Raw genomic sequence first — 21,993 nt, forward strand, 5'->3', positions numbered from 1 at the left:
TCCCCGCCGCCTCCTCCGCCGCCGCCGCCGCCTGCTCCTCCTCCGCCCCCGGGGGCTCAGCGCGGGGGGAGGGCGCGGGGGCAGCGTACAATGAAGCGGCGGCCGCCGCAGCCGGGCAGCACCGGAGCCGCCAACAGCTCCCGGGGCCTCTGAGAGGGGGAAGCCCACAGCCGCGCCTCGCCCGCCGCCTCCCCCCGGACCCCGCCGAGCCGGAGCCGAGGACGGGGTGTTATTGTGTGCGAGACCCTTCGTGCCTCCGCGCTCTTCTCTTCGCACCCCCCCTCCCCCCCCCCCCTCCCCCGGTTCCTCCCTCCCCTCCTCCTCCTCCCGCTCTCCCCATGCTGCTCCCCCTGCTACCTGCGCTGGTCGGCGGCGGCTGAGGCCAGCGATGCGAGGCGGAGGTGGAGGAGGCGGAGGTGAGGAGGAGAGGAGCCGCGGGAGCAGGAGGAGCATCGGGATCCCCATCACCATCCTCATCTTCATCACCATCATCCATGTGTCTCTCTCGTCCTGCTGACTAGGATGTCAACGGAGGACAAGAGCCTGGTGGTGGCGGTGGCGGAGCCGCCTCAGCAGCAGCAACCCCCCGAGCCTGCAGCTCCCCCCCCAGCAGCAGCGGCAGCAGCCACAGACAAAAGACCAAGGGGCCGGCCTCGCAAAGATGGCGCTTCCCCTTTCCAGAGAGCCAGAAAGAAGTAAGTTGGGCGCTGCTGTGTGCGAGGGGCCGGGCGCGGGCAGAGCTGTCACGGAGCCCCGCCGCCCCCCCCGTGCCCGCTGCTCAATGCCATTTTCAGAGGGGCTCTTCTTTCTTTCTTCCTTCTCCTCCTCCTCTCCCCTTCGCACTTTCTCCTCCTCCTCCTTTTTCACCTTTGTCTCCCTCCGCCTGTTCTCCCCGCACACTTTTCTTCTCCCGTCCCCGTTCCTTTCGCCTCTTTCTTCGGACTTGCCCTCTTCCCCTTCCCCTCTTCCTCCCCCGTCTCCGGCTCTCCCGGGTGCCGATGCCGTTCCCTCTGCTTGCTCGTCGCTCTTCCCGTTCCTCGGCTCTCTCCTCCAGGACGCTGCCTGGATATGGAATATCGCTCCCTGCTCCTCGCTTATCCCTATCCCACCCCCTTCCTCTCTTTGAGGAAGAAAAGACGGTTCTTCCCTTCACGCTCACGCTCCCCCTCCCTCCCCCCCTCCCGAACACGCAAAGTTGAGGCAGAGTTTCCTTGGCCGAGAGGCTGACGGCGCTCGGGGAGCTGTCAAGCGGCGGCCCCGGGCTGTGGGGAGAGAGCGGGGGCGGGGGCCGCCTCCTCCTCCCGTGACAGAGCGCCCTTCCCCTGCGTGGGGGGAGGGCGGAGGACGGGGTGCGGGCGCCCGTCGGCCCCAACGGGCTGCGGAGCGGGGCAACTTGGCGCGGGGATGCGGGCGAGCAGCGCTCGGGGCCGCCGTGCTGCTGCGGCTACGTGAGGTGTCGGGGCACGGCACGGCGCCCGCCCCCCTCGGGGAGCCGCTTGGGGACTGGCTGCGCTCGGCTGCGGTTGTTTGTGAGGGGACGGAGCTTGAGCTGGAGGCAGCGGCAGCAGGACAAAGCCGGCCGAGCGCTTTTTTTTTTTTTTTCTGTGTGTGTGTGTGTGTGTGAAGAGATACAATTGTGAGCGAAATAGGAAGTCCGTGTGGAGAGTTTGGTGGAGTCGCGGGGACTGCGAGTTGGTTTCCCTTTGTGTTAAAGGGCCGCTCTCGCTCTGACGTCAGCTGCGCGCATTTAACCCGAGGCGCCTCGCTCCGCGCCCGCCCCGCGCTGCGGGAGCTGCCCGCGCCCCACGGCCGCTCTGCTGGGCGGCGAACGCGCACCGAGGGCAGGATTTTCCTCTGCTGCAAATTTTCGGACGGCCAGAGCCGAAAGGAATTGCCAAACGTACACGAAATCGTTAGTTCCGCACGCTTCGGGTTGATTTCCATGCGTGGAAGGCAAACCTTAGGCGAGAAACTTGGGAGCGTTTGGTTTTGATGAGAAAGTTTTAGGAAGAAAAATGGAAATGCTTAAGAAACGTCTCGGTCTGTACAAAGAGCAGAGCGGTGTGAGCTGTGAGAACTGACAGACCCTGCAACGCCAGCTCGAGGCTGAGCAAAAAGTGGGTGCTAAAGAGGCAGCTCCTTCCTTTCGGTTGAATTCTGGGGATGTTTTCAGCTTGCTTTAGGAGGAAATGAAATTTTCCTGTAAAAATATGTGCTTTATGTGAACGTGAGGCCAAGTGTTGTGTCGGAGCCAGAGATGAGATGAGCTGCGAGGAAAATTAGAGCTGATCAGTGCTCTTTTTCTTCCCATTGTGGCTCTTCCTGCCTGGTGTCCTGTGTCTGTATGGAAAGCTGCTGTGTGGGTACAGCTGCTATCAGCCCTGAATGCTTTTGAAATGAGTTTTATTAAAATAGCGATTTTTTTTTTTCCCCCCCCACCTTTTCCACGTGGAGATTGGTCTTCAGTTGTATCTGTTTGGTGGATTTTATTTTGTATCTTTTATTATTTGCAGAATACTGATTAACCAGCTAAGTGAATGCAGAAGTAAAACAAGTAGAAGGATTCCTCTTCTTTTCATAGGGCTGCTTGGGCTCGTCTCCCTTTTCACTTCTGTGTTTCCCGGTTGTGTTGGCGTGCCTCATGTCAGACCATTTTCTGTGCTGTAATCACACATCTGAATCACTGTTAGCCAGTCAAATTGTTCAGCTGCTTAATCCCATCATAGGAAATATTGCACTGAATGTTCAGTCTAAGCAGTAGTAAAATAGAGAGCCCTGCATTAAAACAGAATAACCCAAAAAGAGTATTTCCTCAGCTAGGGGAGCCTCCATTGGAAAAATGATATCATATCTGAGAATGCTGCTTGTTGGTTTTTAACTTTCTTGAAGACAGCGTCCTTACACAAATTTGATGAGTTTAAGAGGACAGATGGAAAACTGCCTTGAATTTGCTTCTGTGAGATGCCAGGTATTCTCAGTAGGCTTGTGGTAAGGGATGACAGGGCTCTTCCAGAAGGGAAGCTCTGTGTGGATCTCTGTTATCCCATATCTTACCTGGTTATCAGTATAATTCCAGTGATGCTGGGAACACGGGTATGTGTAGGAAACTGTGAAGGTTTTAGGTGGGGAATCTATCAGTTTTGTTGTGGTGCTGGTACTGGAGTTACTGGTGGCAGAGCATGGAGTTAGGGGGGCTGTCCATCACCATTTGAAGGATACTGCTTTGTGAATAGCATTGTCAGGAGACTTAATCTCGGGTGAACAGTTCATTTTTGTTATTTATATTGTAATCGTGCCTACAGGCCAGGGCACCATTATACTACATACAGTACAGATGCATAAGCAAATATTGCTTCTGCACAAACAATTTATTAATTTAAATGGGAAGATAAGGCAGCATGTAAATGTAAGGAAGGTACTGGGAAAGCGTGAGGGAGCTGTGAGAAAGCTGTGAGCAAAAGAATGTGCAGAAGTTTGAGTACCCCGACTATCTCAGCATCACTGAATGATTCATAGGTATCAGACTTGGAGGATATATTTAGAGGAAGGTAGCACTGTCACCAGAAGGGTTATCGCAGATAACTTGTTTCCTGCCTCAAGTGCAAGACAAACACTCATATTTTCTTCCTTACTTTCTGACAACAGGCTATCTGTATAGAGCTGAGGTACAAATTCAAGAGGTGGAGCTCAAAAAGGCCGTGCACAGCCTTGGCACTGCGAGCAAGTAGGTTGTTCGTGACATGGTTCATAAGGAAGAACACAGAGAACCATAATCGTAGTGATGAATGAGAAAAATGTTTTTGAAATACCAGCTTTCAAATGAATTTAAGTGGCAAGATTGCATTTACCAAAGGATGGGGGGGGGAACCTAAAAAAAAAACGAACCAGAAGGAAGTTGCATTACTGAAGATACAAAAGGACATAGGAGACCAAAAAAAAAAAAAAAAAAAAAATCTGAATCTTGTGGGCATTGTTCATAGAAAATGGATATAATTAGGGACCTTCTTATCTCATTATCTGAAATCCTGGAAAATTAGCTCCTGTGTTTGGATGATTACTCCTCAACTTCCATGCTGTGTACCTGAATGGTAGGAATGTGATAGAAAAGAAGTTGCAGGGGGGAAGAGTCTGTTCTGATTGCTGTCATTGCATGAACAGCTGGTTATTCGTGGAAATGTATCAGAATAGTGTTTTGTAATCTGCTATAAGTACTAGAGCTTTGTTAATCTGTACAGGGTATAAGCAACACCAACATTGTTCTTAACAAAAATGTAGTAGCAGAAGTCTCATTGATTGTAATTGTGATAAGTTAGTTGCCTTTTAAGTCAGTGTCTAAGTTCACTTTAAATGTTATATTCGGCATCTGTCAGGCTGCTCGTCTGTTACAAATTTTGCAAATGTGTGTGTAGTTTAAAACAGAATAGGAAAATGATTTCAAAAAGCTTGGAATTTGTCAGTTGAAAACCTTTGGTGTTTATTTTTAAGTATCTCTGAGTTATTTTCATCGTAGTTATTGCTTACTTGCGTTGGGCAATGTAAGCTGCAGTAGGATTTCAAAGGCCATAGATTTCATACGTGCAGATAGTTTTGAGGACACGTAAGCATAGTGTTATTGCCAGGAAATGATTATTTAAGGATTTTTATCATTACTTTAGCTGGATTTGCAATAGAGTAGGCCAGTATTTAAAGATACCTGACCTCATTTCAGAAGAACCTTAGTGTGTTGGATCTCTTTGCTTTTAGCTCAGTTGTGTTTCTTTAATTCATCACACACCTTTCCTGTGATGCTTGTCTTTACTTTCCTGCCCTGTTCTTGCTTAAAAATATAACATTTGCAAATGTCAAATTCGTGTTGTCTTAAACAATTAAGATGTTCATAGTTGGGGAAAGTCACTGCTACCTATCATTGAAAGACAAGTCTTTGAGTGGATAGCTTTTGTACAACTGTTGTATGATGGATAGGGGTTGAAGTACCAAAGTAAACGGGGGGCGGTGCTTCTGCCTCTACCTACCACCTAACAAAAGGCCGGGGCCAAAAGCCAGAAGGTGTGTGTTAGATCTCACAGTGTGAAGAGGGGAGGTGTTGGAATAAGACTTTGTTATCAGCACATGGCATGGGCCCTTGGAAGGTCTGTCTGGTCTGTTGTGGAACTACATGCAGTAGGGTCCCAGGGCAACTCATGGCCATCTTCTCCCACTGCCCCCATTGCTTTACATCCACCTTCACCTGAGGAATTCTGTTAGCAAGCAGTTGCCATACTGTCACATGTTGCTGTTGCATTGGAGCCTGGCTTAAACGGATCACGGTTCTGTTTTGCTCGGGAGCTTCTGGTAAACAATGTCAGCATTTATCTTTTGATTTGCAGTTCCTGGTGGGACTTCTGTGATAGATGACAGTGGGTTTTATAGAATTGTTTTGCAGCATTGTCAGAGTTGTTAAAATGTTGATTAATGTGAATTGATGTCTTCAGTTGTGTATTAAGGGTGAGCTTAGGCTCACTGTTGGACATGGATATTTTTCAATAACCTTCACCTATAGTTTTCTCAACTTAAACCAGACCGTGCTTACAAACAGAGATTGCTTTGAGACTTTTTTGGACAGTTTTCCATTCCAGCTGTTTGTTTGTTACTGTTTGTATTTGATAACCCATTGAATTTCTGTAGTACTTCTTGTGAAAGGACCCCCAAGAGCTATCAGTCTGAATCACAACAGGATCGTGACAGATCAAGCATCGTGACCATTTGGGAAATATCAGCATGTGGCATGTATTGGTCATAAGCCATGTCTTTGCAGAGGTAGGAATAGGAACCCAACCTCTTGCTTTCCACCCTCTTATCCAACCACCCACCAGACATCATTTCATCCTATATTCGGTGACAGAGGCAACTTTTCCCAGCTTCAAAAATAAATCACTATTTTTTTGGCTTTGCTTATGGACATTCTTTTTTTTTTTTTTTCTCCTTATTAGTGTGTTTAACTCCTACTAACTTCGTGCTGTTATTCTTTAGTAAGATAATTGGAAATGGACATTTCTAACTCGTAGGCTTGGCTGTCCCACAGCAAGCGTTGGAGGGATGGCAGGATCATGTATAACTTGGGAAAAATAGATGTTCTTTATCTAGCACAGAGGATTACACCCCTATGTTATTTAAACACTAATGCTGTGGGTTTAACATTTTAACAAATGTTATCATATGTACACTAAAATGCCAGGAAGTGAGGAAATTAAGCTACTAGCAATTTCAAGAAGTATTGAAAGCTTTTCTCTTTTCTGTTCAATGTATTTGATTATCAAGTCATACAATTTACATGATTCTTATTGTCGGGAAAAACACAGCTAACCAGGGTTTTATGGTACCAAATCTGGTTTAACTATAGAAATAACTTGTGTTTAATTTCTTTTTTACACTGTTTTGAACTAGGAGCGTTTTGGACTAGGCACTAAACATTCCCATTTTTGCCATGTCTCAGTTTCTCAGCTGGGATGTTCAAAATGAGTTTGGGCACTTGATTTGAAGAACTGTATTCAGTAACCTCTTCCACTAGCATTGGTGTTTTCTTTCATTTAAGGTAAATGGGATAAAATAGAGAAAAAACCCTTAAAATCTACAATATTTATTGCTTGGAAAAGCACAGGCAGTGAGTGCATGGAGTGCATCAGGTGGTTATTTTCTCCAAACACTGTAAATCTTAAGCTGGTCCTGGTGGCGAAAAGCAGCAGCGCTGTTCCCTCGCTGTGCCGCCAGCTGTTTGTTCTCTCCCTTGTGCTGACCCAGGCGCTGGTGTAGCTGTGTGGTGAACTGCATTGGAAATTGATCTGGGTTGAAACGAACCTGGCAAAGAAATGTGTTTGTGATAGCATAAGGGAAGAGGCCAGAGCAAAAAGAGCCAGGGTGCAGAGAGGCAGAGCTTGTGTCCTGTGGTAACGCTGCCAGCTTCAAGTGGCTGCGAAGCTGAAGCCTTGGTTGCCTGTAATTTGAGGGTGTGGGTGGTTTTCTTTTGGCTGACTCCAATAAATTCTTCAATACAGGCACGTTATGTGTGCTAGTTGGTCCTTTAAAGAAATATACTGTTGAGAGGGTTCTTTGTAACACTTAAACAGGTGTATCTGATCTGCCTCATGCTTGCCCCCCAACACACGTACCTGTAAGCACTGATTAAATCAATCAATTAAATCACTTTGGTCCACTGATATATTCCTAAACTACTTATTTACGGTACCCTAAATTAATACTTTAAATGCAGTATTTTATGTTAGTAAGCAATTTCTGATATTCTGGAAGCTCTTTCCTGAAGTACTTCAATATGTGAGCATTTTAATAAAATAACACTGCGTGTTGCTCCTTCCAAAGTATTCTTTCCTTTATCTTTTTTGGACGTATTAAATCACACGAGTACCAAATCCTCCTGGTAGCCATTCCAATGGAAATATATAAGTACAAATTTGCAATGCTGTATTTATCAACATTGTCAAATCAGGATATTCCTCTTCGAGCTGAGGGCTTTTTTCTCTTCTTCTGTATCACTACAGACAATAAATTCCAGTTTTTTCTTTTGCCCTCAGACACGTGCAGTTGAGTTGTTTGTATGGTACAGTAAAGTACAAGGATGTTTGTTAGAGGTGGCCCAAATGCAGTCTCTGCTGTGAAGCACTGCCAGCTTGTAGAGCTGTGTCAGAGTTCCGTCTGGAAGTCCCAGCTAATCCCAAATGACTTCTGGAACATGCCAAGGTTTGGGGGACCTGGATTGCTTGAGTAGTAAAAGCATCAGCCCTCCTGTCTGCTGCTGACAGTCTTGGCTATGTGGTGATCTTGGCCAAAGGTTTCTCATCCCAATGACGTGGTGGCTCCATGGACAAGAGCTATATTATGTTAAAGGTTGGTAGATTTGATTGGTAAGTGACCTCATTGGTAAGTGTGATCTATTCAGGCATTTTCCCAAGTGTGGAGTTCAGAAGCAAAATGGAATTCTTTTAAATAGAATGGTTATTTAGTTGTGCAGTATCGCCATACATGAATGAAGCTGTATGGCCAGAAAAGACTTCAGGCTGATCTTGCTCATCCTTCTGTGCTGTGTGCTGGTACAATTTCTGACAAATTGTTTTCAAAGTATTTGTTGAACACAGTTCCAGTCCATCCCTAGGCAATTAGTTTCAGTAACTAATTTTCCAGAATAAATGTTCTTTACCATGGATTAAGCCAGTTTTGGCTTGCACTGCTCAGGGTTAGGACTTTCCGGAGTCGATAAGGAGAACAGTTTTTATAATAAATATTTATTTCTTAGGAGGTTGTCTCCTATGTTAAGCCTAACATCCATTAATGTATTTCAGGATAAGATTCACCTTCACTCATAATGGCATCATAATGTTGACTTGCTTGGTTTATCTTTACAAAGTTTGCTCATCCTATTAAGTTTCACTTGACCAACGTGAACCACTTTTCCATTTGTCAGAATAATTCTTTACTAAGATCTCGTCCTGTACAATGTTTATAACCCCTGCCTCAGCCATGTGGCATACACAGCTCTTCTGTTTCTTCACGCAGCCCCTGAAGGAAGGACTGTCTTGTAATGTTCTCCCACCTTGTCTGAAAATAGTTTGCAAATAAATGCCCTGTGAATGCTGTAGTTCAATGCCCACCTGTCTTAGGGCACTGTCACCAGGGCTCTGTCATTGAAGATGATTGCTGATGGCTTAGAGATGAATTCTTTTTGTCTCTGAAGCAGAGGGTGAATTTCTTCTAGTCCTGCTGACCGAAATTTCCCTGATTATTTAACCTAATAACAAAATCAATTTTTACTATTAGCTATGAGAAGTCTATTTTATGAAGACTGAAACGCAGAGAACAGCATTTGATTTGGTTTTGTTATCCGTTTGTTCTTCAGTAACGTTATGTACTGACTTTTTTGTCTTTATTCTTACTTCTAAAATGTTTCTGAAACTTTGTGTGCCTTTTATATGGCACAGTGGTAATAATGCATGCTGTGCTTTTATCTCTTCCGATTTTTATCCCTGACGGTTTATGCCGTTCTGTGTACTCATTAAAATGCCCTTGTTTCCATTCCTAATATGATTCTTTTTAGTTTCAGACCCTTATTACTGGCTGCTTTTTATGCAGCCCGTATTCATAGTACATTTCCTATCTTTCCCCTGTGTTGGAATACTTTGCCATTATGTGTATTCCAGTACAATAACTGCCAGTCCTCCTTTAAATCACATTCTCTAGAGATTCTAGCAACAAGTTCAAAGAGTTGGTTGAAATTTGCTTTTCTTCCTTCATTTAATTGAAGATAATTTTTTTTCTCCTTCTTCTACTGCTCTCATTTTTCCCTTTCCTTGGCACCGTGTTTCTCTTTACCACTTGCAGCCAAATCTCTGTACACGTTTAGATTTTTAAAATGGAGCCGGCCCTAATAGAGCAAAGTGTGAAAGAACTGCTCTTCTGGCATCCTCAGCTTTGTGAAACAGTTGTCCTCAACCTTTTTCAGAAACTTGTGCGGCTGTTTGTTCAGTTATTTTGGTTTCTATTCAATATTTGGATGACGAAGGCCTCCTCTTAACCTCAAGTTACAAAAAGCTTTGAAAGCTCCTGTTAGCTGCTGAAGAAGTTCTCGTCTTCTTTGGGTGGTGGACAGTTTTTGTCCCCAGCCTTTTCGGTGCTTTTCTCCCCAGTTCCATTCTCTGTTGCTTATGGTTTTGTTTGCTTCTGCTCCTGCCTTTTTCCCCTCCTGTTTGTTTGTGTTTTTTTCTTTTTTCTTTTTTTCCTTTTCCCCCCTTCTTCTAATAAAAGTGAGTGATTGTGGTGGTTTTGGTTTTTTCTTGTTACTGCAGCGCACTGAGCCGCATGCGAGTAGGACTGAGAAATGGACCAGATGCTTTTCATTGTAAAGAAAGGCTTGAAAAGGGGAATTTTAAAATAAAATTGAGAATAAGGACAAAAGAACAGTTCTTCAAATCTGGCAATTTCTACGTTTGGCCAATTCTCAGCTGTGCTTGTTGTGCTGATGAGCAGCAGTGCCCTGGCCCCTGCAGCGCCCAGGTTCTTCATAGGCTGTGGCTGTGGATGGCAGGAGGGAAAGCTTGCAGTCACTGGCTGCCATTGCTGGCTTATTGCTGTGGTTGCTGCAGGCTGCCAGCACTTCCCCAAACAGTTCTGAGGGCCAGGAGCCTGTGTGGGCCGTGCACCATTTCGGATGCTGTTTACGTGTGGCTGCTTTGTTTTGGAAGCTGAGAATCTGGTCGTGAGGATGTAGGCTGCCCTGTGCTAGTTGGTCTGAAGGCCAACGTTACCAACTGTGTTTAATTCACCAGAATAATGAAAAGCGGTGTTTTTCTAGGAGTTCAATGAAACTGACACAATTCTCATCAGTTTTACTTCCAGCCTCCTGGGCAAACACTGCCACAGTTAATGTTCTCTAACCCACAGGGACATAAGTTTAGGGAGAACAGCTCGCAGCAGAATTGATCTAGAGGGAGCAGAGGAGGTGGGGTGTGTATGGCATAAGGCTCTGAGAAACGTTGGCTTTCAGTGCTTCTGAGTCTTCTGACACGCAATTTTTCCTAGTTCATATTTTGCATAATTAACCTTGCATCAGGCATCCTGATAGAGATTTATACAAAGGCAAGTGCAAAACAGATTCAGCGGGAATTCTAATTTATTTTTCTGCCCGTGTCTTCGAGAAACCCTTTAGGAGAGAAGTGGGCCCAGAAATGAGGCAGGAGAGAGGGAGGGGGAAGGGACTCAGGAAATAAGTGATCTGTAAGGAAGATTATTTAAAGAAATTATTTCCCTACGGTCTTCCATAGAGCAGTAGCAGTGAGGGCTGACTCCTGGCTGGCTATTCTGTAGCCTCTTTTTTCTAATGGAGGGGAAGATATTCTTTGTCATGTGCTGTGTACAGCTTGGAGATAAAATCATTTATTTTTAAAATATGTTTGTTGGTAAAGAATAAATAATAATGAAAAAAGTGATGCAGATATTTTGTGTACTTTACATGTGCCCTTCTCAGCTAAGTATACAGTGGTAGCACAGAATAGGGAAGATGCTGTTGATTGTGTACCTGCTTTACAGACAAGAAGGGAATCTTGATCTCAAGGCTCATTATCAATGCAGTTATTGGGGGGAGGGGTTAAATTACTGGCAGTGTAAATAAATGTTCTTTTAAGAATACTTTCAGTTCACTTTTTTTTCAATGAATGTCTTATTTTTTTTTCCTTTTTTTGCTTCAGACTTGATCTTGATAATCTGTTTTTTGAGTTGTTATCTTGACGGTGCTGCTTTAAAAGCTTTTTTAGACCAAAGGTTTGTGTGATATGCAAGCGTTTCTTGTCCACACTTACTTAACTTGCCCACACTTTAAAAAAAGTCAAACCATAACTGTCTTGAACGTGTACAAACATGCTGAGTTGAAGCTCGGGCTGTATCTTCCATGGTGCAGTTTTCCACATTTATCAGAATTTTGAAAAATATGGTGATAGATTTTTGTTCTCTGGTTCTTGTCTATGGCTGTAAGGGCTGTTAGATGGAGTTGTGTTGTTTTTTTGAGCTGTAGCCTAAACTGAACTTGGGGAATAGGCAGCTGTGTGGACGTGACCCTGTCACGTGGTGCAGCAGTGTATTCCACTGCAGCTATTAGTAATGGGCCTTGGGGACAGGGCAGAGGCAGAATTCTAGCTCCTACAGTCATGCCACCTCAGTTTCTTATTCAGAAGCATTGTGATGATCTGCTTTCTAGCTGTTTTCTTTCAGGAGTTGAAAAGAATAGTGATATTTATTTTACTATCCTAAAGGAGCTTACTAATGAATAGTAGGAAGTGTACTTGAATTCTGCTGAAGTCTGTGTGCTTGGTTAGAAGAGAGAAGCAGACACCTCTGAAACACAGTGCAGTAGGGCTGAGGAAGGTCTGAGCAGGCACTGTGTTGGAGCCTCATGGGAAACCCAAGACCAAGAGATGTGCATGTGATGTTGGCCATCTGAACATCACCTGAATGTCCTGATTGCTGCTGTCTGAACTTGCTCTGGTTGGGGCATAAGTTATTTCCGATGAGGTTCCTACCACCATGTTGTAGCACTGTGTGTAATTACAGAGCTATGTAAACAACTAATTCAACTTCAAAAGTATTTGCAGTCCACTTTGGTAGCTGACAGTGTTTGACTTGCTTTGGGCAGGAGGTTGGGTGAGATGACCTCCAGAGATCTTTCCCAGTCTGAGTTATCCCATGATCCAGTTCTACATCCACCTCTTTTAATGGTCCTGCCCATTATTTCTGTTACATCAGTTGCTTTTACACAGTTATGTGTATGTTTATTTTGTAGAAGATGTTTTCATGTATTATTTCTTGAAAGTAGTTTACTGTATCTCTTTAATTTTTTGCATTTCCTATTCTGCCAGCTGAGAATTGCTTTATTTATTAATCTGTGATCCCCCACGCAGTAGATAAATGATTGCTTCCCAACAGGTTTTCACAGTGTCAGCTGACATTCCAGATTTTCTTCTTAAAGTGCATTTGGAAAAGTATGTGGTACAAGAGGGGAAGGCTGTTTTGACTAAAGAGTTTGTCAGATTTTGTATTCTGGCGTACAGTTTTGTCCTGCTTGTGCTAGAAATTAACAACTCATGTTACCAGCAGTGAGCCATTTTCTGACTCATAGCCTGTGCCTGTTTAGATATAGCTTCTTCTCCACCTCTTTTTGTGTTTTCTTTTCAACTTGTGTTCTGTTTGTCTGTATCGATTTTCAGTTCTTTCCAAACTCATTTGCTCACACCTTTATTTTTGTTTCCAGTAAGCAGTACTGCATTATGACTTCACTCAGAAGCAGAGTTTGGCCATACAGCACTTTGTAGTGATGTACAATGACAAACATCACAACATTTGTGTTTCTTCTGCATTGGTTCTATGAGAAAGCACCTCATGGTGTGCTACTTCTATCACAGGTAGTAGAGTTCTGAGAGGGAAGCGAAGAAGCGAGTAAGGAAATTTGAGATTTCTGGAGGTAATACGAGATTTGAAGACTTGCATTTTTATTTCAGATAGTTCTTCAGAGATGCTTTTGACCTGATCTAGTGTGCTTACCCATTGAAATCACTATTTACTTGTGGACAAGATCCAGTGATGCTAGCTGAGCTCAAGCTATGTCAACTGTATAATACCAATGCTCTTTTGAAAGGTATTGGCCATAGAGGTGGAAGGGTGCACTTACTGTTCTGTTCTTACCTCACATTCACATCTACTGGTGTGCTGGTGGCTGTGCACTGTGTGCTGTTCTGCTGTCATTGCTGCAGAAGTAGGGACCTTTGACTGAAGCACGGGAAGGCAACAGGAGAAAAATACCTTGAGCCTTCTCAGCAGTATTTGTCAAAACTTGTCTGTCACAGCCCTAAGGACAGACTGATTTTGATGTTTTCTATTTAGAAATTTCAATTACCTAACCTATGTTACCATTCAAATTTTATATGACATCTTAGATGTAATGGCTTTGAATCAAATCAAATATATAATAATATGTTATGGTTGACTGTTGTTAACACATGACATGTGTTCCTGAAAGTATATTGTGTTGTTTACTTGGTTTTGGTGAGGTATGGCCTGGTTGGTGCTCTTCAGAAGATGGAGCAGGGAAAAGGAAAGAATATAGCTTAGCACCTCTTTCTACCCACTTTTTTACCCTTTAGAATGAAATCTATCTCCATTCTGTCTGCCTTAGTACATATTAGAAACTGAGATCTTTGAAAACCCTTCAAATGCAGTAAAAAAAAAATTACACTACTATCTAATCTATGCTTTGTTTGAAAAGTGGAAGTAACAGGGAGACTGTATTCATGGGAGAGGTTGGTTCAAATTGGTTTGTAGCACGAAGGTATAAAATGGTGCTAGGAGGTAACTGGCCTTTAGCTTCCAGTAGAACTGCTGTGCTGAGGAAAATATTTGAGTTTCCTTTTCTGCTTGTTGTCTTTTTCTAGCTCGACACTTATGGCTTAATCTCAAGTTGTTATTACAGTTTTATTGCATTATTGCTAGAAACCCATTGATGTCAGATCTAGAAATAGCAGGGCAGCAGCAGCAGATTTTTTTTTTTTTAAAGACAAACACATTTTTGTGTTCATTAATCTATTCATCATTGTCTTCTCAAGTCAGGGAGGTACCAAATGAGATGTGTGACCTAGCTGTTGTAACCAAATAAAGAACTGTTGTGGGGCCCATCTCCCTTTCTCCTACTGGATTTGAAATTTAGGTGGGAATATATTGAATGTGGAACGTGATGTGGAGTGTGAATTTCTCCTGGTTGCTGTGAAATATCATTCTCCAAAAGTTAGACATTGTAAATAGGGCCTATAATAAACAGATAAGACACGCCTGCTAAATATGTCTCGATTAACTCTAGAGAGTTGCATCCTCAGCTAATCAGTTTGAGTTTGGAAGAAAACAGCCTGACATATGTATAGACATAAGTTTTTATCTTAATCATTAAATCCATAGCTTCTGTTCCTTAAAAAAAAAAAAAAGTCTGTCTTTGGAGAGATGACTGATCCCATTTTTCCATGTACATTTTCTTGGCAGAAGTGTTGGCTGAAACAGTTTCAGCCTTGCCATCACAGTGACACACGCTTGTGGAGACGTGTGAATCAGGGCAGGGAATTGATGCAGACAGAATTGCTTTGCCTTTTCCCAGCGTCCTGCCCTATTGCTTCCTGCCCACGGCCACACCAATCTGTCACCTGGCTCATGGTGTGACCCAGCACACAGCTGAGCCGGTGCGGGTTGGAGGCTGGGAGTAAAGGGGCACAGGGTGGGATCAGCTTCAGTTAGAAGTGCTGCCAGATGGGAAACCCAAACCCACGTTGTTCAGTAGCTCGTTGTGTGATCCTATTGAAGGCAGGTTGTTCGGCCTGGTAGTACGCAGTCAGCACGGCTGGTGTAGGGTCTTGTCTAATTCTGTTGCAGTGGAAAAAAATGACTGTTTTGTTCTGAGAATGAACTAAATCTCACATCTTTAATATAAGAGAAACCGCAGCTTTGTGTTGGGAGCTCTCAGAAAGAGCAAGGCCAGCTAATGTGACTTCATTCCAGTTAGCCAGCATTTTGGGCTGCAGAACACTGGGGAAAAGTCCCGAGTGTAATTTGTTGTTATTATTTTAACCATCTCTCATTAAATTGCGTCTCACCTTGTTTTTGCTAACATACTTTAACTTGTCAGGCAGCTCACCATTAGCTGGTATGTTAAAACATGTGCGTTTTTATAGCCCATAACACGTTGGAAAATGCCTCTAGATGTAAGGTACAGCAGCACGAACAGCTCTGCATGTGAATCTGGAGCGGTGGCAGGGGGGAGGTGAGCGCTGCATTTGTGTCACAGAATCACAGAATGGCCAGGGTTAGAAAGGACCTCAAGGATCATGAATCTCCAACTCCCCTGCCACATGCAGAGCCACCAACCTCCACATTTAGTACTAGAGCAGCCTGCCCAGGGCCCCATCCAACCTGGCCTTGAACACCTCCAGGGATGGGGCATCCACAACCTCTCTGGGCAGCTGTTCCAGCATCTTACCACTCTCTCTGTAAAGAACTTCCCCCTGACATCCAACCTAAATCTTCCCTCCCTCGACTTAAAACCATTCCCCTTTTCCTGCCATTATTTACCCGCTCAAAGAGTTGATTCCCCTCCTGTTTGTAGGCTCCCTTTAGGTACTGAAAAGCTGCAATGAGGTGACCCTGCAGCCTTCTTTTCTCCAGGCTGAACAAGCCCAGCTCCCTCAGCCTGTCCTCATAGGGGAGCTGCTCCAGTCCCCTGATCATCTTTGTGGCCCTCCTCGGGACCCTTTCCAACAGCTCTCTGTATTTTTTGTACTGGGGGCTCCAGACCTGGACACAGTACTCCAGATGGGGCCTCACAAGAGCAGAGTAGAGGGGGACAATCACCTCCCTGTCCCTGCTGGCCACCCCTCTTGTTTTGGAAGAAGGTGTCCCAGGGGAAATCCGTGGAAGTAGGGGTGGGATGGGTGACATGGCTGCTCTGCAAAACTGAGTTCTGGAGCTCTCCATCCCGACCAGCAGGCTGACACTTAACCTTCTCCCTGCAGTGTGGCAGTGCGTGGTTACTGGAGATGTGCTGAGAGGGGCAGCTCAATAGCTCTTTGCAGCTAGGTACGATCCCATGTACAAACATGGCTCAGTGGCTCTTAGACAATAGTTACCTGTGTTAGAGCAAACACACGAGGTGGTTTTTCGTGTGAGTGCTTTCCTTTTTAAAACGTTTATCTTAATCTCTGGTGAATTGGTTTGATAAAACTTTCCTGTAGGCCCTGGAGAGCGTTCCCATTGGGAATGCAGAGATAGACAGTGCTGGGTGGGGGAAGGAGCTCCTGGTGCTGGGTTGGTTTCCTTCAGAGGTGAAATGGTCTCCAAGTTCCTAATGTGATCAAAACCAAAACAACTCGGATCAGTTATAAACTAGGCAGAGCTCAGCGTTATTTTCGTTGCTCAGATCGGTCCGAGTGCTGTTAGCAGCACGTCAGCCCACGTCCTGCAGATGGCCGCTGTTTCACCAACTCGTCCCAAAACTTCAGGAGGGTGGCACAAGCAAAGCAGCACCCAGCAGCCGCTCCCCTCGGGTGTGGGAGAAGCCAAACAAAGGCAAATGAGGCACAGCTGGAATTGGCAGATCCGTGGTTTTCTGTGGCTGTCGAACGGAGAGCTGCGTAACGATTTCTTGACTCGTTTTCCTCCGATGTCTGCAGAAGAAAAAAGATGGCAGGGCCGTGAGGAGGGTTAGGAAGGGCCGGCTGCAGCCGGACGCTCCTCACGCTCGAGTCCTTATCTGCTTTCAGGCCGGGCTGGGAGAACGTTGGAAAAGTCAGACGAATGTTGAAAGGGGAAGAAAAATAAAAGCCACCTTAACGTGTAACGCCGAAACCACGCTTCGCCTCGAACGGCCCCGAGCGGCCGTGCCCGCAGCGGGATCCTGCGGGACGTGTCGTAACTTTTCGGTGCCGCTTTGTTCAGCGGGAATGCCAGGTCGGTGGGGGAAGGGAAGGAGAAGCGAACGGGGCAGCGCCGGTGCCGCTGCGCCGGGGCGAACCGCTCGTAGCGCGGGGGCCGCGGGCCGCCTGTCGGTCTCGTGCTCCGCCGTTCCCCGGGAGCGGCCTCGGGCAGCGCGTCCCACCCGAGCGTCCCCGCCGCGCCGCCCTCAGCCCTGCGGCGCCGCGCGGCCGTGCTGCGGGCCGGGCGGGAGCTGCGGGCCTCCGCCGGGGGCGCTCCGCCGCGCCGCGCTCGCACAGCCCCGCTCCTGTGGGCGAGTCCGGGCCGCGCTTTGGCGGCGCCCGGCTGCGTCGGATCTACTTTCTCTAGCTCGGCTTTTTTTTTTTTTTTTCCTCCCCTCCGCTTTTTTTTTTTTTTTTTTCTCCCCTCCTCCCTTTTCTCCCCACCCCTTCTCCTCCGCTCCCCTCCACCTCCTCCTCTCCCCTCCTCCTCCTCCGGCTCCAGCCTGGTTCGGGGAGGATCCCGGAGCCGAAGTTCCGAGGCGATCGGCTCTCTCGCGGCTCGCCGCCGCCATGGGCAGCGCGTAGGGCCGCCCCGCGGAGCCGCACCCGCAGCCTCTGGGGCAGCGCCGAGCCGGGGGAATATGGCTGATCCGCGGGAGTGCTGAGCGCTCGGCGGAGGGCACCATGTAAAGAACTTCGCTTTCCTCCGGATCGTACGCGTGGGCACCGATGCCAGCCCCTCCATTTTCCGAAGGGGATTTGTGAGCGGTTCCGGAGGGCCGGGTTATGTTGCGCACAACCGATTCGCTGAGGGTGAGTGCGGCTGGCGGCTAACTTCTTTGTATTAAAGGGCAAAATGTGACAGGAGGCGCCGCGCTATATATGGCGATCCGTAGTGCCGGGGGTGGCACACGGGGGGGGGGCGGGGGGACGCCGCCGCGCAGCGCCCGGCGCTCAGCCCGACGGTCAGCCCGGCCAAGTTCCGCGTCCGACTGATCGTCCCCAGCCATAGAAATAGAGGGGGGTGGGGTGAGCGAGGGGAAACAACAACAGAAAGCCCAGGGCTGGTCCCGGCCATTGGCCCCGAGTGCCTGTTCACACCCATACCCACACGTGTGCATGTACACACAGGTATTCCTTGAGATTCGTGACTTTATTTGGTTAGCTATAGCACAACTCTTTCTTATTCTTTTTCCCTTTTTTTTTTTTTTTTTTTTTTTTTTGAGCAGTTTCATTTCCTGCTGTGAATTGCGGAGCGATGGGATTAATCTCTCCCCGCTATTTCGCAGCACTCCATACGTTCTAGTTGTGAGCTGGGTGCCATCTCAGCCCGCCTCATTCCCAAGCGTCCCTGTGGGCTGCTGGCATCGCTTTCCCAGCTGCTTTCATTGGGACATAAACCCCAACCCCGCTGCGTTGGACCCGCGCCGCTCCCCGCACAAAATGGATGTGCGGAGCGTTGTGCCGCGCTGGCTGCCGTGGGAGAAGTGAGCAAATGGGTCTGAGGCACAGCCAGGATTATGTAACCACTGCTTTGGCAAACTTGTGCCAGCTGGGAAGGGAAAGTATTTTGTTTCTATCTTTTGATAAGGACGGAGGAGAGTGATGGCCCCTTTTCCCAGTCAGATTACTTAGTAGCAGGCTGATTTTCAAAACAAATGTGGTTCTACTTGAAGACTGTGAGCAGTTATTTGTGTGGGTTGGTTTTGGTTTTTGGTGTTTTTTTTTTTTCCTAAGAAACTCTTTCCAGTCGTGGGTACAATTCTGATACAAAGTATTGGGTACTCACCGGGAGTCATTAGTTAATACTGTAACCAGATTCATTACATAATTGAAAAATGAGCCTTACCATTCTCCAGAATGTCTGTTTGGTGTAGTTCCAGTTCTTAAAGGAACTGAAGATTAAGTATAAAAGTGACTTCATTCCTTTTTCCTCTGAAGAAGGGAAGCTGTCACAGGTCTGTATTCCCATCACAGAACTGAAGCACGTGTGGAGATCATAGAATCATAGAATGGTCTGGGTTGAAAAGGACCAAAATGATCATCTAGTTTCAACCCCCCTGCTGTGTGCAGAGTCACCAACCATCAGACCAGGCTGCCCAAAGCCACATCCAGCCTCTGCTTATATAAAATTCTGTGTGTCGAAGTAAGCGATGCTGCGCAGCCATAGCTCAGATACAAGTTTTTCTGTACATCATTGTGATGGTGCTGGGCTGGGTTTGGTATTCCTACACAGCCAAATGCACTTGCTATGGAGAACACTGCAGCTTTCAGATTGTTTGCTGCAAATATTTTAGCTGATTATTGGCAAGACAACAGGGATAGGAGAAAAGATACACTTTTACTTGTGCTGATGAGATGAGCTGCATCTGTGCTGGCTGTTAATTTTGCTAAAGACCTCTCTACGTTTAATTTAAAAGTATTTGGTGTACACTTCCTTTACTGCCTTATTGTAGATATCCTTTCACTTAGTAATATGTTTGGAGCTTGAGTATCTGTACTTAATTGCTTCTCCCACTTGCAGGTCTTTGCAAGCTGTTTTATGGCTCTTCTTCTCTTGCATTGCATTTGTTCTGTGCAAGGCACAAAGCAGTGCTCTGCCTGTGTGACATCCAGATCTTCGTGTTTGTTTGTTTGTTTGTTGGTAGGGATCATTAATTTTGGTGTCATTATTCCACTGTTTTGTCAGGCTCTGTGCTCGGGTGACTTATATCCTTTTTTTCCCCTTTTCCCTCAGACAGAGTTTTGGCAAAACTGCTCTTTGAAAGGTTTTTTTTTTGGGGGGGGGTGTCTGGGTATTGCTGTGCCTTACATGCTTTGCCCGTAGAAATGAGTTGTATCACCTGAGCTTTCTTCATGTGACTGTTCATTGGAGTAGCCTGAAAGTGATCTCTTAAAGGTAAACAGCTGAGCAAAAGTGAAAGCAAACCATGTATTCATTTCTGATTTTATTCTAAGGGCCATTTGGCACCCGCATTTCCAGCCTGAAACGTAGTCAGCTCCTTAAAATAATGGCAGAAACATTCTGCTATCATCACCGGGCTCAGTTCTTATGTCTGTGCAACTGTGCCTCTCTTCTTTATGTGTGGATGGAAAACGTTGTGCAGAGCAACGTGTGCTTGGTATGCAATTCAGTATAGAATGCTCAGCCCAGGATGAAGGGAGTCGGGCTCTGGAGTGCTGTCTGAAGCACATTGAGCACTTTAAGAGCTGAAAGAAATACTTTTTGTTGTATTTGTATTCTTCCAATTTGTGTAATTACTGAAGCTTCTGGAAACTTTAGTATGTAATGTGTTCCAAAAGAGAAGCATTAAAGAAGAGTTTTCAGTGGCCCTCAGCTAGTTTTCTCCTGGGGTCTTGGTTCTCCTGGGGTCTTGGTTCTCCTGGGGTCTTGGTTCTCCTGGGGTCTTGGTTCTCCTGGGGTCTTGGTTCTCCTGGGGTCTTGGTTCTCCTGGGGTCTTGGTTCTCCTGGGGTCTTGGTTGGTGGCCCTGCCTGCAACAGGGGGATTGGAGCTTGATAATCTTTGAGGTCCCTTCCAACTCAAGCTGTTCTATGATTTTGTGATTCCTCTGTAAAATCCTTTTGGCATCTTCTGGTTCATGGGCAATATCCTGGGTTGTGATGGCACAGATCCAGCATCTGCCTGTGGCTTGTGGTGCTCACTGGGTCTCGGCTCTGTGCCTTCGGATAGCTTAGATGAACTGGGAAATATGTGCCAGAGGAAGTCAGCAGAGGTGCAATAGGGAGATTGTACTGAGGATAGATGAACATCTGGGGGTGTTCACATCTTGGGATTTGGTCATCTGATATGGAATGTACTCAGCAAATAAATGAGTCTTTAACAGAGGGAATGTCAGAGATTGCTTTCCAAATACTGAACATCCTAGATAATGAATACTTATCAGAATGGGCAACAAAGCATTATGGTAGAGGTTTTATACTTTGTCTTGCTAGGATTTATTTTTGTCCCAAAGTTGAGGTGCAATACCAGGCCCAAGTGTCAATGATTTAAGTTCATCACAGAGAGAGTGGTGAGGTGCTGGAACAGCTGCCCAGAGAGGCTGTGGATGCCCCATCTCTGGAGGTGTTCAAGGCCAGACTGGATGGGGCCTTGGGCAGCCTGGTCTAGTATTGAATGTGGAGTTTGGTGGCCCTGCATGTGGCGGGGGGGGTTGGAGCTTCATGATCCTTGAGTCCCTTCTGGCCCACGCCATTCTATGGTTTAGAGATGTTGTGCATTGTGTTCATTTGTTTTTTTCATCAGAACTCACAGTTCTTGGGTGGAATTCAGTTTCAGCATTGCTTTCTTTTAGATGGAACTGGGGACATTCACCCTAAACACGAGCACTTCCACACCCTTGTTACTCCAGGTCTCCCTTTCCCTATTCCATTATCCATCCTTATTGTTAATTTCTGTGCCCCAACTGCAGACAGTGTAGCTGGCTTTTGTAGGACTGTTAGCAGGAACTGCATGTGAGAGCAGCTTATTACGGCATGTTCTATAGTTAGGCTTCTGCTTCAGCTTCAAGTCTGAGTTATCCTGTTGCCTCTGCTGTTGCCTAATATCGGATGCCACAGAGAAAACACAGCAAACTCTGCAGTGGGCAGCTCTGAAGTAATCATTCTTTATGGCATCAGTTTGAGGTGGGATTGTACCAAGTGGAATGGGAACAATGTTTTGTTCCAGAATTCTGAAAACCTCATGTGGAATTCTGATTTATGCCCACAGATCCAAAGAAATCTGCCTTCTTTGAATCAAATTACTTGTAAGGATCTCAGATTTGACAGAATTTGAAAGCTTCTTCCACACTTGGGAAACTGTGTGAAACAATGAAACTACTGGCAAAACAGGGAGCATGGAAGGGAAGGGCTGTGTAGGGACTGTACAAGGACTGAGTATCTGGAACCAGGAGGAGGACTAAAGGTTGGAGCTTTACTTCAGTCCCCTTGTGCTTTGTAGGTCGGGTGGTTGTGGCAACACAGTTGTGGAACACCATTGAGAATGAAGGCACG

At 46.1% G+C, this 21,993-nt stretch overlaps 2 protein-coding genes across 16 annotated transcripts in view; one reads left to right on the forward strand and one right to left on the reverse strand.

Annotated features, from left to right (window-relative positions):
* Window positions 1-496, reverse strand: part of ACTR3B (actin related protein 3B) — a 94,975-nt gene extending 94,479 nt beyond the window's left edge. For 2 of the 3 annotated variants that reach the window (XR_016467906.1, XM_090143174.1), the window contains exon 1: window positions 358-496. Coding sequence is in view for 1 of the 3 variants with exons in the window: in XM_090143174.1 (XP_089999300.1) it covers window positions 358-496 (139 nt within the window). In the remaining 2 variants the exon portion in view is untranslated. The remainder of the gene's footprint in view (window positions 1-357) is intronic. The other variant, XM_090143173.1, reaches the window with a different exon arrangement.
* KMT2C (lysine methyltransferase 2C) overlaps window positions 162-21,993 on the forward strand; it is a 188,261-nt gene continuing 166,429 nt past the window's right edge. For 11 of the 13 annotated variants that reach the window (XM_090143155.1, XM_090143156.1, XM_090143154.1 and 8 more), the window contains exon 1: window positions 523-695. In XM_090143155.1, coding sequence (XP_089999281.1) covers window positions 523-695 — 173 coding nt within the window. Of the gene's footprint in view, window positions 417-521; window positions 696-17,408; window positions 17,793-21,993 lie in introns of those variants that run through there. The other 2 variants (XM_090143163.1, XM_090143161.1) reach the window with 2 other exon arrangements.

Source organism: Phasianus colchicus, chromosome 6 (assembly GCF_987193195.1).
Source record: "Phasianus colchicus chromosome 6, bPhaCol1.hap1.1, whole genome shotgun sequence".
Classification (NCBI taxonomy): domain Eukaryota; kingdom Metazoa; phylum Chordata; class Aves; order Galliformes; family Phasianidae; genus Phasianus; species Phasianus colchicus.